Source organism: Hevea brasiliensis, chromosome 4 (assembly GCF_030052815.1).
Source record: "Hevea brasiliensis isolate MT/VB/25A 57/8 chromosome 4, ASM3005281v1, whole genome shotgun sequence".
Lineage (NCBI taxonomy): Eukaryota > Viridiplantae > Streptophyta > Magnoliopsida > Malpighiales > Euphorbiaceae > Hevea > Hevea brasiliensis.
In genome coordinates this window covers 106,893,570-106,910,080 of record NC_079496.1, presented here as the reverse complement: position 1 = coordinate 106,910,080, position 16,511 = coordinate 106,893,570, and the positions used below count along the sequence as shown (strand labels likewise).

The window sequence follows — 16,511 nt, the reverse complement described above, 5'->3', positions numbered from 1 at the left end:
ACATTTAGATCTAAGAGAACTTTCCTGTGAAGGATCTTGGAACTTAGGAATTGAAAGAATCCAACTTGAAAAAGATACTTAAGAGAGCATCATTTGCTGTTACTAAATGAAGAAAGCATGCTTTTTAGACATTGTCAGTTCTGATGCTGTTACCATGAATTTTTTAAAAAAAGAAACACAGCTACCTCTGTTCTCTTAATTAACTAGGAAATTAAGTCAGTTTTTCCCCCCATCAATTATCAATTCGAAATATTTCAGGAGAACCTAATAAATAAAGCAAGCAAGCTTCTCGGGACAACTAATACACTAAATCAACTTAATCGAGCAACATTGCCTTGCGATTTCTTATATTTCTTATTGTTATATATATGTTTTATTCTTTGAAAAAAAAGTGCATGTAAAGTAGGCTATGCTTACTTGGCCAAATTGAATTGAAGTTAATTGTTTTAATTCTAAGAATTTTGGGTTAATTAGACCAAAAAGTTTAAATTGGATCATATTGAACATTTCTCCAAAAAAAAGTTATAAAGAGGTAATTTGCAAATTGTGTTGTAAGAATAATAAAACTAGGCTAATTATTAGATATACCGGAAGCACTATAGTGCTTCCTCTTTCACAAAAAATTAGGTCCTCCCTATAATATGGATATTGTATTCCACATGATTGTGAGAAATAGTATATGTGCATCGGGTGCACCTAATAATTTCTCATAATAAAATATTGGTCATGCTTGGTTGAAAGAAAGAGACAACAATGTCTATAACGTAACTGCAGTTGCATGCATAAAGAAAGAAGCAAGTTTATCTAAAGAGTGGATTTATTCCTTGTTCAAAACTTTGGGAACCTTGATATAAGGTTCTTCATAGCTTGGAATAGCAGCAACTGCAGCTTCCCTGCTCAAAGCACAACAGAAATTAACTTTACTACTGTACTGCAGGAAACAATTAATAATTATTAATCGTCCCTCACCTATTCTCATATGTTTGAGGAATATCATCATGCAAGTTCTCACCTTCTGTATCTGTAAATTCAACAATGAAACTTTGCAAGATTATTCAAGCAATATAGAGATTGATATGTTAGAAAAAATACTGATGAACATAGAAAAACTTATATTAAGTGGAAAGAAACTTTCTATCAATATCCATTAGAAAACTTAACTTAATAAAATAAAATTCCACACGTATCTCAATAACTGGCCAAATTATAATCACTACTTTAAAAATTGAAATGCAAGAATTTTGAAAAATATGACTTTTAAAATTTTGTTTCAGAAAGTCTTGCATGTCATGAAGCTGTTATCCTTGCAGATGACAAAAGGTTCCAGCAACTAATCACAGGAGGCGATTCTTCATAGAAGGCGATTCTAAGTCTGTCATTCAGAGCTGTGCAGGTGATTCTATTCCTCAATCCATTCAACCTGTTGTTTAAGATGTTCAGGCCTTGGCTAGAAATTTTGTGTCTTTATTTTTCAACTTTGCTCATACTGGCTACTAAAACTCTTTATGGTGATTCCTTTGGGTTTGTCCTATGGCCCAGTTCATGCATGTTTTTCATGACCTCCCTTTGGAGGGTTCTGAATAATACAATTTCTCCTTTCGAGAAAAAAAAAAAATCAGCCTAAAAAATAATACCCACCAATGTGATTACAGGCATTCCTGTTATGAAACCATATCAATGGCCAAAGTACGTTCTTATAAAATTTTCTATGTTCGACCCCATTTCCATAACCATATTCAATTCAAAGTCCCAAACCTCAGGTGTTATATACTAGCAAACAAAAAATTATTGAATAAATATAAGAGGGATTAGTATAAAGAACCTGCTCTGATTGCAGGCTCAACACCATTAAGATCAACTGCTTGCAGTTGTCCAAACCTAGGAAATAAAGAAGTGTAGTCAAGTACCAAAAAAAAAAAAAGAAAAAGAAAAAAGAAAAATTGAAACCACAAAAACGTGACTGCAATGAGAGACAAGCATTTACCAGTGAATCACTCGTCCAATTTTGGGGGCGAATTCTTCAACCTGAAATAGTTCTCAGAAAGCAAATGGGATAAGAGGAGAAAACTAACAAATAAAGTTCAATAAGGGATTTCGAAAGGGTAATGAATAAGAAAATAAGACCTCATTTGGAGTGAGAGAAATTCGAGCAGTTTCAGCCAAACGAGGCATATCTGGAGGTTGAAGAGAGGACCCATGTGCTGCTTTTGTTGAGCATCCTCGAATCCTATAACTATAATAATGAGTAAGCAGCTCTGAAACAGAGCTCAATTTTCTGTTGTTGAAAATTGAGTTTTGCCTTGGTGGCGATGGTACTTTGAGCAGTAACAGAGCTCTGCTTCCCATTTTGATTCTGCTGCTAATGAAAAGCGCCTGCTTAAACCTCCATCCTTTCATCTAGGGGTGACCACGGTTCAAGAACCGCCTGTTACTGTTCCTGAACTGCCGATTTAGATTTAATAAAATTATGAATCTGAATCAAATCGTCATGGGACGGTTTGGAAGACGGTTCTTGAATCGCCGGTTTCGGTTCGAGCCTCGGTTTAAAACCGTTTAAAGAACAGTTCGAAAAATGACAGTTGACGGTTTGAAAGCAGTTTAGGAGGGATTTAAGAGTGACTTCAAGAAAAAAATTAGAGGAAAATTTTATTGATTTAGAATTTAAGTTATATTTAAAATATTTTAATTTTTCTTAGAAATCTTTCAATCAAAATAAAATAAGAAAAATAAGAATAAAAATAACTTATTTTTAAGAAAAATTTAATAAGCAAAAACTTAAACTTATTAAAAAATTAGAGATGAAATTAATTTAAAAAAAATTAGAAAAATGTGCATTAATTTAATTTTGCCTATGTATTCCTTTAAGATTTAGAAGAATCAAAATTTTCAGTTATAAGTTGAGAGAAGGGGGATTGAGGTGATTTGGTCATGTGAAACATAGACATAAGAAACTCCAATTTGACAAGTAGAGCATATTGGGTTGAGGATAGAAAGAAAATAATAGGTAATTCTAAACTGACTTGGAAGAGAATAATACAACATGACCTAGAAGCATTATACATTTCAGAGGATTTAACCAAAATTGTTTAGAGTGGAGAAAGAGAATCCATATAGCCGGCCCCAATAAATTTTCGGGATAAAAGCTTAGTTGAATTGAGTTGAATTAGTATTACTTACCCTTTTTAAAAAAATTATATGATAATTGATAATTAAAAAATATAAAAGAAAAAAAAAATCAAAATGAGGGGTATTGAAAATTTTATTGAAGATATAAAATAATAACAGAGTAATTGAGATAACATAAAAATAATAAAGTAGGGAAATTTTGAAAGTACTGAGAATTAAAAGGAATGTAAAAAATAATTATTTAGAAAATTTGAGAGAAATTGAAAGAGTATTAAGAATTAAAGAGAGTGTAGAGAATAATTGTATAGATAATTAATGATATATATATATAAATGAATTAAGAGTATAGTGAAGTATTTATTGAATTTTTTTGTATTTAAATCGTTGGTTTTTTTTCGGTTCGGAATCGTCGGTTCAATCCAGTTCCGAACCGCCGGTTCGCGGTTTCTAAAAATTATGAACCTGAACCAAACCGTAGAATGACGGTTTCGGTCCAGTTCGAAACCGGTTTCGATTTTGACCGATTTTAGTCTAATTTTGACCGAATCAGTTTCGGTTCGGTTCCGATTCGAAACCGGACCTTGGCCACCCCTACTTTCATCCTTGTCTGACCCTCAAACACTACAAACCAACTTTAATATTTGCTACGACCCACCTCTGTATGGACCAAGCTTGTATCGCTGCAATCATTGTGATTTTGAACTTAAAAATCTATAATTCAATTTGATTTTTATTTGAATTATTTATTTATATACTTTACATTTGACTCAAATTGAAGTTCCAACTTAAAGATGTTACAGTCTTGAAAATAATTCCCGTAAACTCATTAATAATATTTCAATTTTTTTAAGAGTAGAATATATCAAATTTTATTGCTTTTCCCCCTTTTAGATATCTCATTGTTATAATCTTCTTGTATGCAGACAGTACTTGTTTTATCAATAATATATTTTTTAACATTTAAAATAATTAAAAAAAAGAGTTAATAAAAAATATGTTTTTAGTAAAAAAAATTAAATTAATTTTTATTTTTTAAATTTTAATAATTTTATTAAGACCGTTTATTTTGAGAAAAATAATTTATATATAAAAAATATATTTTTAATTATTTGATTGTAATGTTAAATTAATGGTATGTATTTATATTATATATATAATTTTCACATCTCAATAAAATTATTAAAATTTATAAAATAAAAAATAACTTTTTCTTTTTCTTTAAAAATGACATAATTTTCCCTTGACAAAAAATATTTTCTGTTAACTCATTTTTCTGAGTGTCCCAAATGTTAAAAGATGTAAAAAATATTTTACAGGAAAATATTTTATGTGAAATAAAAAAAAATATGAAAATAATTATACATATATATACAAACACAACATTAATTTAACATTGTAATCAAATAACGAGAAATATTTTTATAAAAAATATTATTTTAGAAAATATTTTTCATGAAAAACATTTTCCATATGTAAGTTAATTTTCCACGAAATAAACAAACCTTAATTTTTAATAAATTGTCCTACATAACAAAATAAATTAACAACAATTTATCAATGATCCAATCATATATAATAACTAAATAGGAGAAAATTTATAGCTTGAATCGTTCTCTGCCTATTTACAAAACTTGTTACATACAAATTCAATTATGTATCTAATTGGTTCATACAATTACCTTTCCTTTTACAAACACTGACACCTAAAAGACATCTTCTACAACAAATTTGTTCAATTTTTAGCCAAAAACGAAGTTAGCCCCTATATTGATCCTCACCTCCATGCACTGTGGAATTCCTTTCAACAAGGGTGGTATTAATAGGATTTAGCTGAGAAGTAGCTAATAAGCTCTTTTGGTTCTCACCAGAAGGTGGTGATGGATTCACGCATTGTGTTTTCTCATTCTCGGACAATGGGACAGATGTCATTGGACCAGTAACCAAAACGGTCCCTGGTTCAATGCCGCCACCATGATTTGCACCATCTTTCACACCACCTACAACCACATGAAAATACAGCCATCAATATGTGCAAGCATGAAAATTTACTGTGTAGGTTCACATCTAGCTGAGGAAAACATTGCAGCGATGACTAGAAACCCAAGAATGTCTCAATAAGAAAGGTGAATGCACAATTGGGAAATATTAAAACCGGATAAAACCAATTCTGAATGATTCTTAGGAAATACTAAAGCTTGATAGAACCAATTCTGAATGATTCTAAAATCAGACAAGAAAATTAATAATTTTACAGGATGGCAAAAATAACCTGTATGGCAAAAATAACCTGTATGAACTGCGGTGGTAGTAGGCAAGATAGTATTTAATGATGTGGATGAGGGTGCAGCTCCCTTTTTCATCTTCGACTGTAAAACACAATCACAATAACATGATACAACAATCAAACTTCAATTTTCAGTCAATAAAGGATAAGCAGATAAATGGTTTCCTTCTTCTTTACAAGAAAAACAAGCAAGTTAGTTGTTCCTCGTGTTTTCATGCAAAAATGCCTACTGGAAAACTTAGAGAATGAACAGTATATTTCTGCACTATCAATGGGCCTTCAATTGGTCAAGGGACATATAAAAAAAGGGGTTAAAAAAAGAAGTCATGATCCAACAGCTATTCTTTGTTTCTCAAGAAAGCTGTCCACAGCTATTGTTTGTTTTTCAAGAAAGCAATTATAATTGTTTTTGCATGCCAGAGAATACTTCACTTTATATTTAAGTTACCTTGATATTTTCTTCACAATGTTTCAGAACCATAGAGATGCTTGCATAACGGCCATGCAATAGAGTGTAAGCCCATAACAGGAGCTTCCTTGGAATGCTCAGATCTAGAATTTCAACCGCATTTAAGACAGGCTGAAGTTGTGTTTCCATTGGTAGCCGAGTTGGAACCAAATAAAGGTTGAGACCAGATGGAAGCATTACACAGGAACTCTCACGGAAGAAATTATAAGAGCTTCTAAGCAAGGAATTGGCTATCTCAAAATTTTCATCTGAAGCTCTTTCTATAATGATGTTCTTAATTTTATCCAACACTGGATTCCATTTTGTTTCAAGATTTTCAAAAAGGGTAGAATCCTCAAATGCTGAACTCCAAAACTCATTTGTTTGCAGATCAACACAAAGCAAATGACTAGTTTCCAGAATGCTATCTGATGGGTTAAGGGTCTGCATCTCTATTGGAGTTCCAGGTCGTAATGGAGTGATCAATGCTAAACTAATTACAAGAGAACGACACCAAGCAACAGAAGCATGCCTGCAAACTTTTGCACAGTTACTATTTGACAACTTGGGATTCTTAAAACGCTTCCGAATCTTCTCATTTATTGCTTCAAGTGTCTCAAGCTTGCCATTTCTCTCCAGTGATGCAATATATCTGTGGAGATAGCTGCAACAAGTAGAAAATTGTGTGAAAATAAACAACTGTAGGAGTATAAAACAGGTGATACATAAAATGTTCAACATATATGCAAACCCAGGAATGATTTTTAAATCTTTGTATGAATCATCGAAATGGTATTTCAGGACTCTACATTAGAAGCTAAACAAAAGAAAAAATTTTAAGAATTGGATAAAGGAATTATGAACTAGCTGGGAAGTCGATCATAAAGAGAAAACTTCAACATAAAGTTTTAGAAAACTTAGCGAAGAAGGAAATTTAGAATAGAGGAGGTTGGGCAATTCGAACCAGTTGAAAAAAGTATATAATGCCAAAATTACGTAATTCAGAATAAGATACTTTCACAAGTAATTGCATAAGTGGAAATAAAATTTTCATAGATAACTCATAAGCATAAAATTTTCATAGGTAACTCCCTTTTTTTTGTTTTTTCTTTTAACTCATAAGCATGTTATATTTGACAACTCGGCCACTCAAGTGGTTTGGGCGAAGGGGATTTCAATTGAGGTCCTAATTTTGAGCCAAAGCATAATACTAAGGTTGAATGGAATTTACGCATATAAGCTTCCTTCTGATATTTCTGGGCTTCTGATCTCAGGCAAGGTGAATATTTCTGGCCATAAGTTTCCCTGTTCCATGAATAATGTGAACATCTTCTCCAATTGATGCTCAGAGCTGCTCAAGGCACCAGAGCCAGCTTGATGCATGGATGATACAAGGGCCTTGATGAACCTCCCCAGGGCTACTGGTACAAGATCTTCAATGCACAATGAAAACTGGATTCAAATTGAAGTTAGATCCTAGCTGTATACCAGAAAGTTGGATGAGCATAGAGAAATCGACATTAATAATGCCTAGTTATATTGAGTCAGCATAAAATATCCTTCTTTGCAACAAACAAATGTCCTACCCATCAGTAAGAACTCCTTTTCCAACTGCCCAACACCCAGAAAAGTGAAGGCGAAAAACAAAGACTAAACAGTGGAAAGCAATTCATTACTATATGAGAGCAAGCCCAAATCCACTCATTTAGATCAACTGAAGCATGAACAACTTGCTGGGAAATGACCGTGGAAACAGATTCAGAATAAATTAAAAAATTTTCTCATGCTTTTGTACTGATTAAAATGAAGTAGGCTCTTGGCAAGTAATTATAAACAATGTTTGATGTCTGAAAGTTTTGAGATTTTACCCTTTTGTCTGCCCGAAGAGATATAAAAGCACGATCCAGGGTACCAATGTCTCCAGTTTCCTCCAATAATTTCAAATAGAACAACAAATACTTTCGAATGCAAGTAATAAATTTTCGAGAACTTTCTGGTAAGTTAACTTCAAGGAGCTTTCTGTTTCCAGTGAAATTTGATGTTTTCCGCCTGACATATATACAAGAAAAAGTTAAAAATTACTTAAAAGGAAGCAAGGTAAGTGACCGAGAAATGTTAACAAGGAGAACTTCCAACACAGCAGAGCAATAAAATGACTCCTGTTATAAGATGCACTTGGAACATTTCAACAATGTCATCAGTTACATCCATGCTGTAAGGTTAGGAGTTCAAAAGACATTCAGATTTTAAAACCACCCTCAGAAATGACATTCATCTTTCTTTGATGATTTTGCATATTTTTCATGTTATTTTTGAATGTGCATATATATATATATATATATATATATATATATATATATATATATATATATATATGTTCTCTTAGGATACTAGTAAGGCCATATTCTCTGCCATGTGACAGTCCATCAAAAGATTGTGAGGATTAGTAATAGGCATCAACAGGAATTAGTCATACCTCCCTTTTTTAACCATACTATCAATCTCCCACATATTTATAGTGAAGGATGAGCGGGATGATTTAAAACAAAAAGAAAGTTCATCCTTTGCCCTCTCCAAATTACCCTTCAGACCCCTTCTATATAGTCCTTGAGCAAGCATATATCTGGCCTTATGAAAATGTTTGAGATCCCCTTCAACACAAATTTCTAAAGCAGAAATGCAATCATTGTAAAGCATATTCCACACTTCTTCCATGTGAATAGATTCCTCATGCTTTCTCTCCAGGGAAGCTTCTTGAGTGCTTCTGTCCTTCGCATCATCGGGTAAATGCGGCATTTCAGCTGCCAGTTTACCTAGGACATTCATAGCAGCTTCCTTTATCGATAGATCAAAGGAAAATCCGGATAGTACCTAGGACAAACAAAACTATAAACATCATAACATAAATAAAGATATCAATTACTGTAAATTTGTGACTCAAGATGATAAATTATCAAAACGAAAGGCTACTAAGGGGGTCACAAACTCATCACTCCAAAAACATAACACGAGCTGTAAAGGAAGTTCAAACTAATAAACAAAAGTTAGCAATTAGGAAGAGATTCTTGTTCTTTTTCGTTTTCTTTCGTTTGTTTGTGCTTAGAGCAGGGAGGGAAAGAAACCTTTAAAAGTTCCAGATTCTGTTTTCCATAGAAGCAAAGTAACTTTAGGCGTGAAGCATGCATCCTATAGACAGGATCCACAGCCGATGGATTCAAAGCAATAGCCTTATCATAATATGATAATGATGTCTCATATGAGTATCCAAGCTTCTCACAGAGTTTTCCCATATAGAATGCATGTGACCAATCCTGCCTGTAACAGAAATTAGTAACATTTATTTGTCATCTGTTAAGCATAGAAGAAGAATATCAATTAAGAACAGCAAGCATACTTATGCAAGGAAGCTTTTTTAAAATGCTTCAGTGAGTTCTCGCAATATGCTATCCATGCTGCATCCTTTGCAGGCACAACAGACCGCTGATCATAAAATGGTACCACATTCTGAAGGCTGTCATAGTATACCAATGCCAGTAACTCGTGTATCTCACACTATAGCCACAGAGAATTTCGCATTTGTTATAAAATTATTATACAAATAAAACCGCTGAAAGCTGAAACCAAATAACCCAACTGGCACTCCTCCATAACCACATTCGTTCCAAGGAGGAAAGAAAACCTAATGTTGTTTCTATTAAATCTATATTATCTATTAAAAAAGCACACGATGTTAATGAAAATTGAAATCCAAGAAGGTTAATGCAACAAAATATGAACACGGGCTTAATAGACAAAACCTGATAAGTAAAGGGGCCTCAGGATGGTTTTAGCCTAAAACAAACATCTCAAATAATTTATACAGTTACTAAATCCATCTAGTCATCCTCGGATGATATAATGAAAACTCTCAGTAGGAACTTGTCCTGTTTGACCCCTCATTTCCAGCAAGCCACCTTTACCAGAAGTAAGTTCATGGGATGAGATTTAAGATATACCCCAGATGTCCCTAAGGATATCATATCAGTCCGAAAACGACAAATAAATCAGATCCACGTGTCACACCAAAAAAAAAAAAAAAAAAAGATGAACCTGTTGAGGTGATGTCTTTGCCAAAGCCAAACTCACTAACAGACAGCGCCTGCTCCTTCTTCGACTCGTCTCAACTCTCTGAGGCAAAGTAGCATTCTTTCTCCATCCTGCAACATTTATGTGCTTACTTCCATCATTCAACAACAAATCTACCTCCTGTTTCAACGAAACCAAAGGAAAAAGAATTCTGATGAAGTCAAAGCATGGTAAGAAAAAATTTGTAAACCTCAGCAAAGTGAGGATATCTTAGTTTCTATAGCACTGACAGTTTTAATGACAGGCAGAATAAATCTTACCTCATCATATATATTTGCAAGCCGTTGCCAACTCTCAAACCGTAAAGGGTTGTACAGAAGATCATATTTGAAGAGATTTGCATTTTGCTGTACAAACTCTTCACCTTCCTTGGTAAGTACAAAGCCTGGCCACTTATCAGTTGCACTCATTTCCTCCGACAGAGCTAGAAAATAATATAAGTTGCAATATACATCCAAATATGGCTCAGAGCTGCAACAAGTAAATTATTCATACTGTGAGCTCATTCCTAAAGAATTTAGAAATCAACAATCTCAAACACCAATTGAAAGAAAAAAAAATAGCTTATATATACAATAAACAAAATACCTTCCAACCATCATTGACTTATGCTGTTTGACAGTTTCCACATCAGGAAATATTATCTTTGTTATGGTCTCAAGATACCCTTCGGATCCTGCTTCCTCTGAGAGTTTGTCTTCACATAAATTAAGATCATCTAAGAACTTATCGATTGCATTTCCAATCAAAACCTCTTCAGGTGGTTGTGGAAAGTGTTTACGAATGGCTCTTAACACTCTACGAACTTTTACCAATCCAGTTCTCTGAGATGTAACATGCATGGCCAAGTCAAAGGAAGCAGAAATTCACACACAGACAAACACACAAACAAACACAGAGGAGGAGAGACAGACGGAGAGCACTTACAGAAGAAGCCTTTGCATACGGCAGTATATATTGAAAAACATCAGCACATTGTTCCTTGGTCTGATAATCTCCACGACTAGTATTTTTGTGCATGGCTAGGTCATCCTCATAGGACGAATCAGATCTAAGATTGAGACCATATAAGCAGAAAAAGCATTGATCCAAAGCACCATCAATTATTAACTCAAGTTCCTCCCCTTCATCTTCAGTAAGTTCATTTCTAGATTCACTAAATTGTTCAGTGGTATTTTCTAATTTGTTCTTGCCCACATCACTGCCTTGCATTTCACATCCTACACCTGCATTGTCTTTCTCTGGGCCTAAAAGAGATGGAATGCTTTCAGAAGTCATTCCTCCAAAAGCATCATTCTCTACAGCACTTGATTCATTAATTTCAGTCCCTCCCATCTCCACATCCAGCATATCAGATTTTAATTCCTTTTTACATGTTTTGCTTTGAGAACGAGGGGAAAGATTTTTATCATGCTGAGTTGATTCTCTGCTTGATGAGTTTAAATTGGACTTGAGCTTCATGTCCAGGGCTAAGAGGTGCTTTATTGCAAATCTAAGAAATGTTCCTTCCTCCCCTTTGCCCCTCTCACCCACACAGCATAGTCCATACTCAGCAAGCAAGTCATGGATTGCCACAATTAATGCAACCTAGATCAGAAATCAGAAATTGTTAGAAATCCATAAGAAAAAGAAAATGATCTATGACCAGATCATATCCAAAATTCAGTAACTCGATAGAAGAAAGTAATACTCACTTGGGTTTTGACAGGGACAGTAGGGATGAGATGTTGAAGTTTGCAGAAGGCAATACCAGCATCAACAAAGCAGAATCCTTGCTTTTGATCAGTTTCATCAGCAATCACTGGTGCAGAAGATCTCTTACAGAGGCAGTTTATTGCAACATGGCACATGACTGCCAGAAGCAAAGTTTGAATATCACTGATGCTGCCCATTGGAATGACTACACCATTCTGCAAGCATAAAATATTCATATCCTTTATTGCTAATGTGGTATTTGAAGTTATGTTAAGAGCAAGAATTGAAAAGAAGTAATATTGTAACCAATAAAACTATTAGATCATGAGCTTCATTGACATCATAGTTAGGAGTAAATGAGCTAAGTTACTTGTGGGCTAATTGAACTTGACTTGCAAACTTCTTGAATTCGACAGTAGTTAAGTTGAACTTGAACTCAAATAACTCATGTAACGAGTCAATTCTAGCTTGAATATTACAATACATAACTCATGTAGCTTGTAACCCTACTTTTTAGATTAAATATATATTGTACATCACATTAAACAATACCAAGAAATTTACTTGAGTTTATTTGAAAGTTAATTCCAGGTCAGTTAAAAACTTGAATTGAATTTATTTGCAGTAATCAAGTTGAGTCATACTAAACTCAAGCAACTCAAGTACTATATTGAAACATGTTTGAGCATAAAAAATAAAGCTCAACTGAGTGTGAGCTTTGAGTCAATTAGTTCAATGGTGCATTGTATTGACTCTACTTCACCCGATTATAGACAAATTATGATACAAACTATCTGCACTTTATAAATTTTATAATGAACTGATGAAACAGAAATTTTATCTTTGACCTAAAATGTGGACGTAAAGAATGTTAATTTCTTAAAAATATACAAGGACTCACAGAATTAAGAGATGAATCCATCTTCAATTGTGAGACACAATGTGAAATTGCTTTCACCTCCTCCATCACTAAGTCCAACCCATGATTGCCAGGATCTTCTTTCGAGATGATATCATTGGCAGAAAGTGCATTTAACCCATACTTTTGACGAAGAGTTTCATATTCATCGATACCAGCTGCTAGCATCAGTATTTGCAACTTTCGCCTGTGGCAATTCAAATGTACCTCAATGTCCATTGTCTTTGCCTTTTCACATGCTTGAATTAATAATTCTATTGCTGATAATTCAATGCGTGCAAGTCCTTCACTTTCCCTATCTGAAGCATGTGACTGCAGGACATCAAGGTGACCATGTTCTGTAGAAAATAGAAGTGGAGCAAGCAAGTTTATGCAGTCGATATACATTTCTTTATCAATCATCTCGCCCACAGTCTTCTCAAGCAAGAAATCAACCTTTAATAAATTAATTTCATGAAGGACCCTGCTTACAGTTAACTCTTTATTGATCTTCAGGTGCGGAAGGTGAACTGAACAAGGAGAATCATTCATTTTTTCTTTCTTCACCAAAAGTGACAAAGAAATACAGAATTCTTCAAGAGCTTTTGCCTTGTTTCCATCATAGATAGACAATTTTCCACTCAACCAGAAGTATCGAACCCAAAAGGAATTTTTATCATTCACTAAGAAACTATGAAAAAATGAATCCTGGAAACTAGGGTCTTTGGCAAATATTCTGTTATTATCTTGAAAGCTCTTCACAAAAGTGCAACTATCATTACCAGACATATGGTTTGAGTGAAAAGGATAATCCAAAGCAACTGATTCAATTATTTTGCAAAGATGATATGATGCCTCTGACATGAACTCCGGCAACTTCAGAGCATTTGAAGGCAAAGATCCTAGTTCATGATACAGTTCAGCAAGAAAAAGACTACATTCAGGGGTCCTATCCTGCCCCCAATGCCTTGACAGCCTCTCCAATTCCAGAAATTTGACAAATGCATCTAGATATGCAAAACCTCTATTTGCAACATGTTCCAAAAGCAAGTGGCACATATGATACGCACCACAATTTTTTGAAGTTTCTTCTACAAATGCAGAAACATCCTTATATTCTGTGTCCAAAGTGGGCTGATCAGGACATGAAACAGAATGACTAGATTCTTGATCAGAATCTTTACTTCCAAGTCTGCAAATAATAAAAGGTTCTAGTAATTGAAGTACAACCTTGGCCAGATCCTTACTGGCAGCAAAATCCAATTCCTCTTTTCCTGGTTTACGACTCCTAAGCCTTTCTAGGCGAGTGCTCCGCCTCTCATGAGGGTGTTCTTCAAAAGCATTTGCTTCTCTTTCTTTAACAAGATTGGCTCTTTCAAAGTTACAATCACCCACAGGCAGGCTTTCGCTAGATATGGGATTCAGCCCTTTACTTTCATTAAATCCCATAATAATATCCAAACGAGAAGGTAAACGTATATTTAACCTAACATCCCCAGATCTGTAGTCTTTTTCAGCCCTCATCCCAGAACCACCACCATTTAATGGAAGTAAAATTTCCAGAAAGGCATCAGCAAGAGCAGCCCATGAAGCCTCAGGAAGGCAAAATTCTATATTCTTGTTCAACTTTTTACAGGAAATGCCCTTGCCCTCACCAATATTTTCATCTGTTGCTTTTCTCTTGTCAAGGAATTTGAGCCGCACATGTTTAGGTTCCAGCTTATCTATACCTCTTGGAGCAAATGGAACTAGCTCAGACTCTTCAATGGTATTTTTGACATGCAAAGCACGAGAATGTGAAGGCCAGTGCCTCAAAATCAACTCTGCGACAGAGAGACAGGCAACCTCATCACCAATGGCAATAAGAACTTCCAAAAGTTTCTCCATGCAATTCCCTACATGCATTAAATAGCGAGAAAATAAAATTAGTCTATCATAAAAAGAGATAAAGCTTCTAGACGAGGCAATATCATATAAAGCGAAAAAAGGTTTGGCACAAATAGAAAAACTATAGAAATAAGCAACAACTAAGTAGTTGAATGTATTAGTGTTTGTACTTGAATTAGATAAATAAAAGCTTACAATTATTGGGGCTGCAAAGAAGCCCTTGCTCAAAAGCCCAACGGGAAATACTCAGCAAACCCATTGAGCATGACAATGTTCCCAGCTGATTCCAGATAACTGAATCTTTGGTATCAATCTCTACAGCTTGAAGATAACAGTGAAGAGCATTCTCATAGTGAGCTGAACCTTGTTGAAGGAAAACGGTGGCAAGGTTTTTCAGTGCCAGAAATCTGCCCCAAAAAAGATAAAGAATATGTAAAATTGACTAAAAATCTTAGTATGAGGATCTAGATATGAAGTCCCTATGTTCCTTAACTAATCATTTGTGTTCATTTGACACACTTACTGGTGGGTAGAATCAAGTTGAAGATAAAGAAAAACTTATTCAATCTAAACAAGAGCATTGCATTTAAATGATTTTGCATATAAAAGACTCATTTAAAAAAAAAATAGACGTATATCAAAATCGTCCACATCCAACAAATCATATTGAATATACAATTAAATTATTTTGCATTCAAAAAAAAGAAAAATAAAATTGAAAAGCTAATGAAAAGCAAAACCACAAAAAGGGATAAGCATTAAAAACCCCATAGAGTTGGCACAAAATAAAGAAAATTAAGAATATTGTTAGTGGCAGTAACAATTGAAATACATATTTAGGGAGTAAAGAAATGGGAAAACTACAAATGCAGACCTAAGCTGCTGCAGATGGCCATCGCTTGCATTACTATCCACCTAAAATAACACAGAAAAAAGAGAATTAAATCAGCAAACTTTATCAATGAGCAGTAACGAGACATCCACACGCAGCATTTAAAAAAGAAGATACCTGAGCATTTGACATCAAAGGATCCTTTAGCACAGATTCTAATAATTGGCGTGCCTTATCATACTCTTTGGCTTGCAACTTGAGAAGCCCTTCGTGGTAAGTTTGCGTAAGATGAAATTCCTGAAATTACCATATACAAAACTAACATTATATATCTGCAGTTGATACACTACAGGATTGGCAGGCTCTCATTGTTAACAATACAGAAAGAAGAAGAAGAAAAATCTTGCCTGGGCTTCTTTGGTGGGAGCTAAGGGTTCCCATTGCTCTCCAGAATCAGTATCGTTAATAGCTGCAATTGCAAACTGAAAACACAAGAAAAAAGAAAAAAATAAATCAGTTTCAATTTTCAGTAAGAATCAGTCGTTCAATCACACCAAACAATAAACCTGAAATCATCCTTACCATTCTCTCAAACTCCCGAATTAGGGTCTGGATTCTTCAATTTCTGTGTCGTTAAGGTTCAGATTTCAGGCGGGTTCTTTTCTCACCGGTGCTATATATATATATATATATATATATATATATATATATATATATATATAACGACGACGTTTATTCTTCTCTCTCTCCTTTTTTTTTATTTTTATTTTTATTTTTTTATCATCTTTAAAATACTAGTTGGTTTTAAGTATGGGTTGGGTGGGGAAAAGGACGTGTTGGAATTTTTTTAACCGAAAGGGTGAGGTGGCCTGATGATAACTGATAGGCTATCCTATACAATGAAACCATGAATAATAATCGAATAATTTTAAAATAAATAAATAAAAAAATAAATTTTTATTTATTTTATAAAAATATTTTTATATAATATATTTTTTATATTCTTTTAAATATGATAAATATTAAAAAATATTTTTAAAAAATGAGCTAATAAAAATTTTTTTAATTAAATAAAAAATTAAATCATTTAAAAAAAGATTTTTTTCTTTATCATTTATTAAATTTTGATGATTTTATTAAAATATAAAAATATTTATACATATATAAGATGAATACTTATTATTAATTTAATATTACATTCAAAAAATAAAAAATA

General features: G+C 33.6%; 2 protein-coding genes across 3 annotated transcripts; both read right to left on the bottom strand.

The window, feature by feature from the left end:
- Nucleotides 1-702: 702 nt before the first annotated feature.
- LOC110672236 (glutamyl-tRNA(Gln) amidotransferase subunit C, chloroplastic/mitochondrial) lies at nt 703-2,410 on the bottom strand. The gene is made up of 5 exons (XM_021834954.2): nt 2,125-2,410; nt 1,985-2,025; nt 1,823-1,878; nt 970-1,021; nt 703-893 (listed from the first exon to the last, which is right to left on the bottom strand). Exons 1-5 carry the CDS (start codon nt 2,395-2,397, stop codon nt 818-820), a joined length of 498 nt encoding a protein of 165 aa, XP_021690646.1. The 5' UTR covers nt 2,398-2,410; the 3' UTR covers nt 703-817.
- Nucleotides 2,411-4,676: 2,266 nt separating this feature from the next.
- On the bottom strand, nt 4,677-15,997 carry LOC110672261 (calcineurin-binding protein 1). 2 transcript variants are annotated; one of them, XM_021834992.2, is made up of 19 exons: nt 15,878-15,997; nt 15,703-15,777; nt 15,473-15,592; nt 15,338-15,378; nt 14,659-14,870; nt 12,580-14,471; nt 11,678-11,893; nt 10,911-11,570; nt 10,572-10,807; nt 10,244-10,454; nt 9,948-10,103; nt 9,253-9,410; nt 8,981-9,173; nt 8,335-8,729; nt 7,727-7,907; nt 7,090-7,310; nt 5,859-6,522; nt 5,396-5,492; nt 4,677-5,123 (listed from the first exon to the last, which is right to left on the bottom strand). In XM_021834992.2, exons 1-19 carry the CDS (start codon nt 15,878-15,880, stop codon nt 4,882-4,884), a joined length of 5,973 nt encoding a protein of 1,990 aa, XP_021690684.2. In that variant the 5' UTR covers nt 15,881-15,997; the 3' UTR covers nt 4,677-4,881. The 2 variants fall into 2 exon arrangements, with proteins under 2 accessions (XP_021690684.2, XP_021690685.2); XM_021834993.2 differs by having other exon boundaries at nt 5,414-5,492.
- Between the last annotated feature and the right edge of the window lie 514 nt (nt 15,998-16,511).

Bases quoted from the DNA above. Each gene is read 5' to 3' on its own strand.
- LOC110672236 (XM_021834954.2), bottom strand. From the start codon at position 2,397: ATGAAAGGATGGAGGTTTAAGCAGGCGCTTTTCATTAGCAGCAGAATC. The intron at 2,026-2,124 runs GTCTTATTTTCT...GAACTATTTCAG, and splicing joins TTTCTCTCACTCCAAATGAG to GTTGAAGAATTCGCCCCCAA. The intron at 894-969 runs GTGAGGGACGAT...TGCTTTGAGCAG, and splicing joins CCTCAAACATATGAGAATAG to GGAAGCTGCAGTTGCTGCTA.
- LOC110672261 (XM_021834992.2), bottom strand. The intron at 11,571-11,677 runs GTGAGTATTACT...TTTCTGATCTAG, and splicing joins CTGTCCCTGTCAAAACCCAA to GTTGCATTAATTGTGGCAAT. The intron at 6,523-7,089 runs GTAAATTCCATT...TACTTGTTGCAG, and splicing joins TCAGAAGGAAGCTTATATGC to CTATCTCCACAGATATATTG.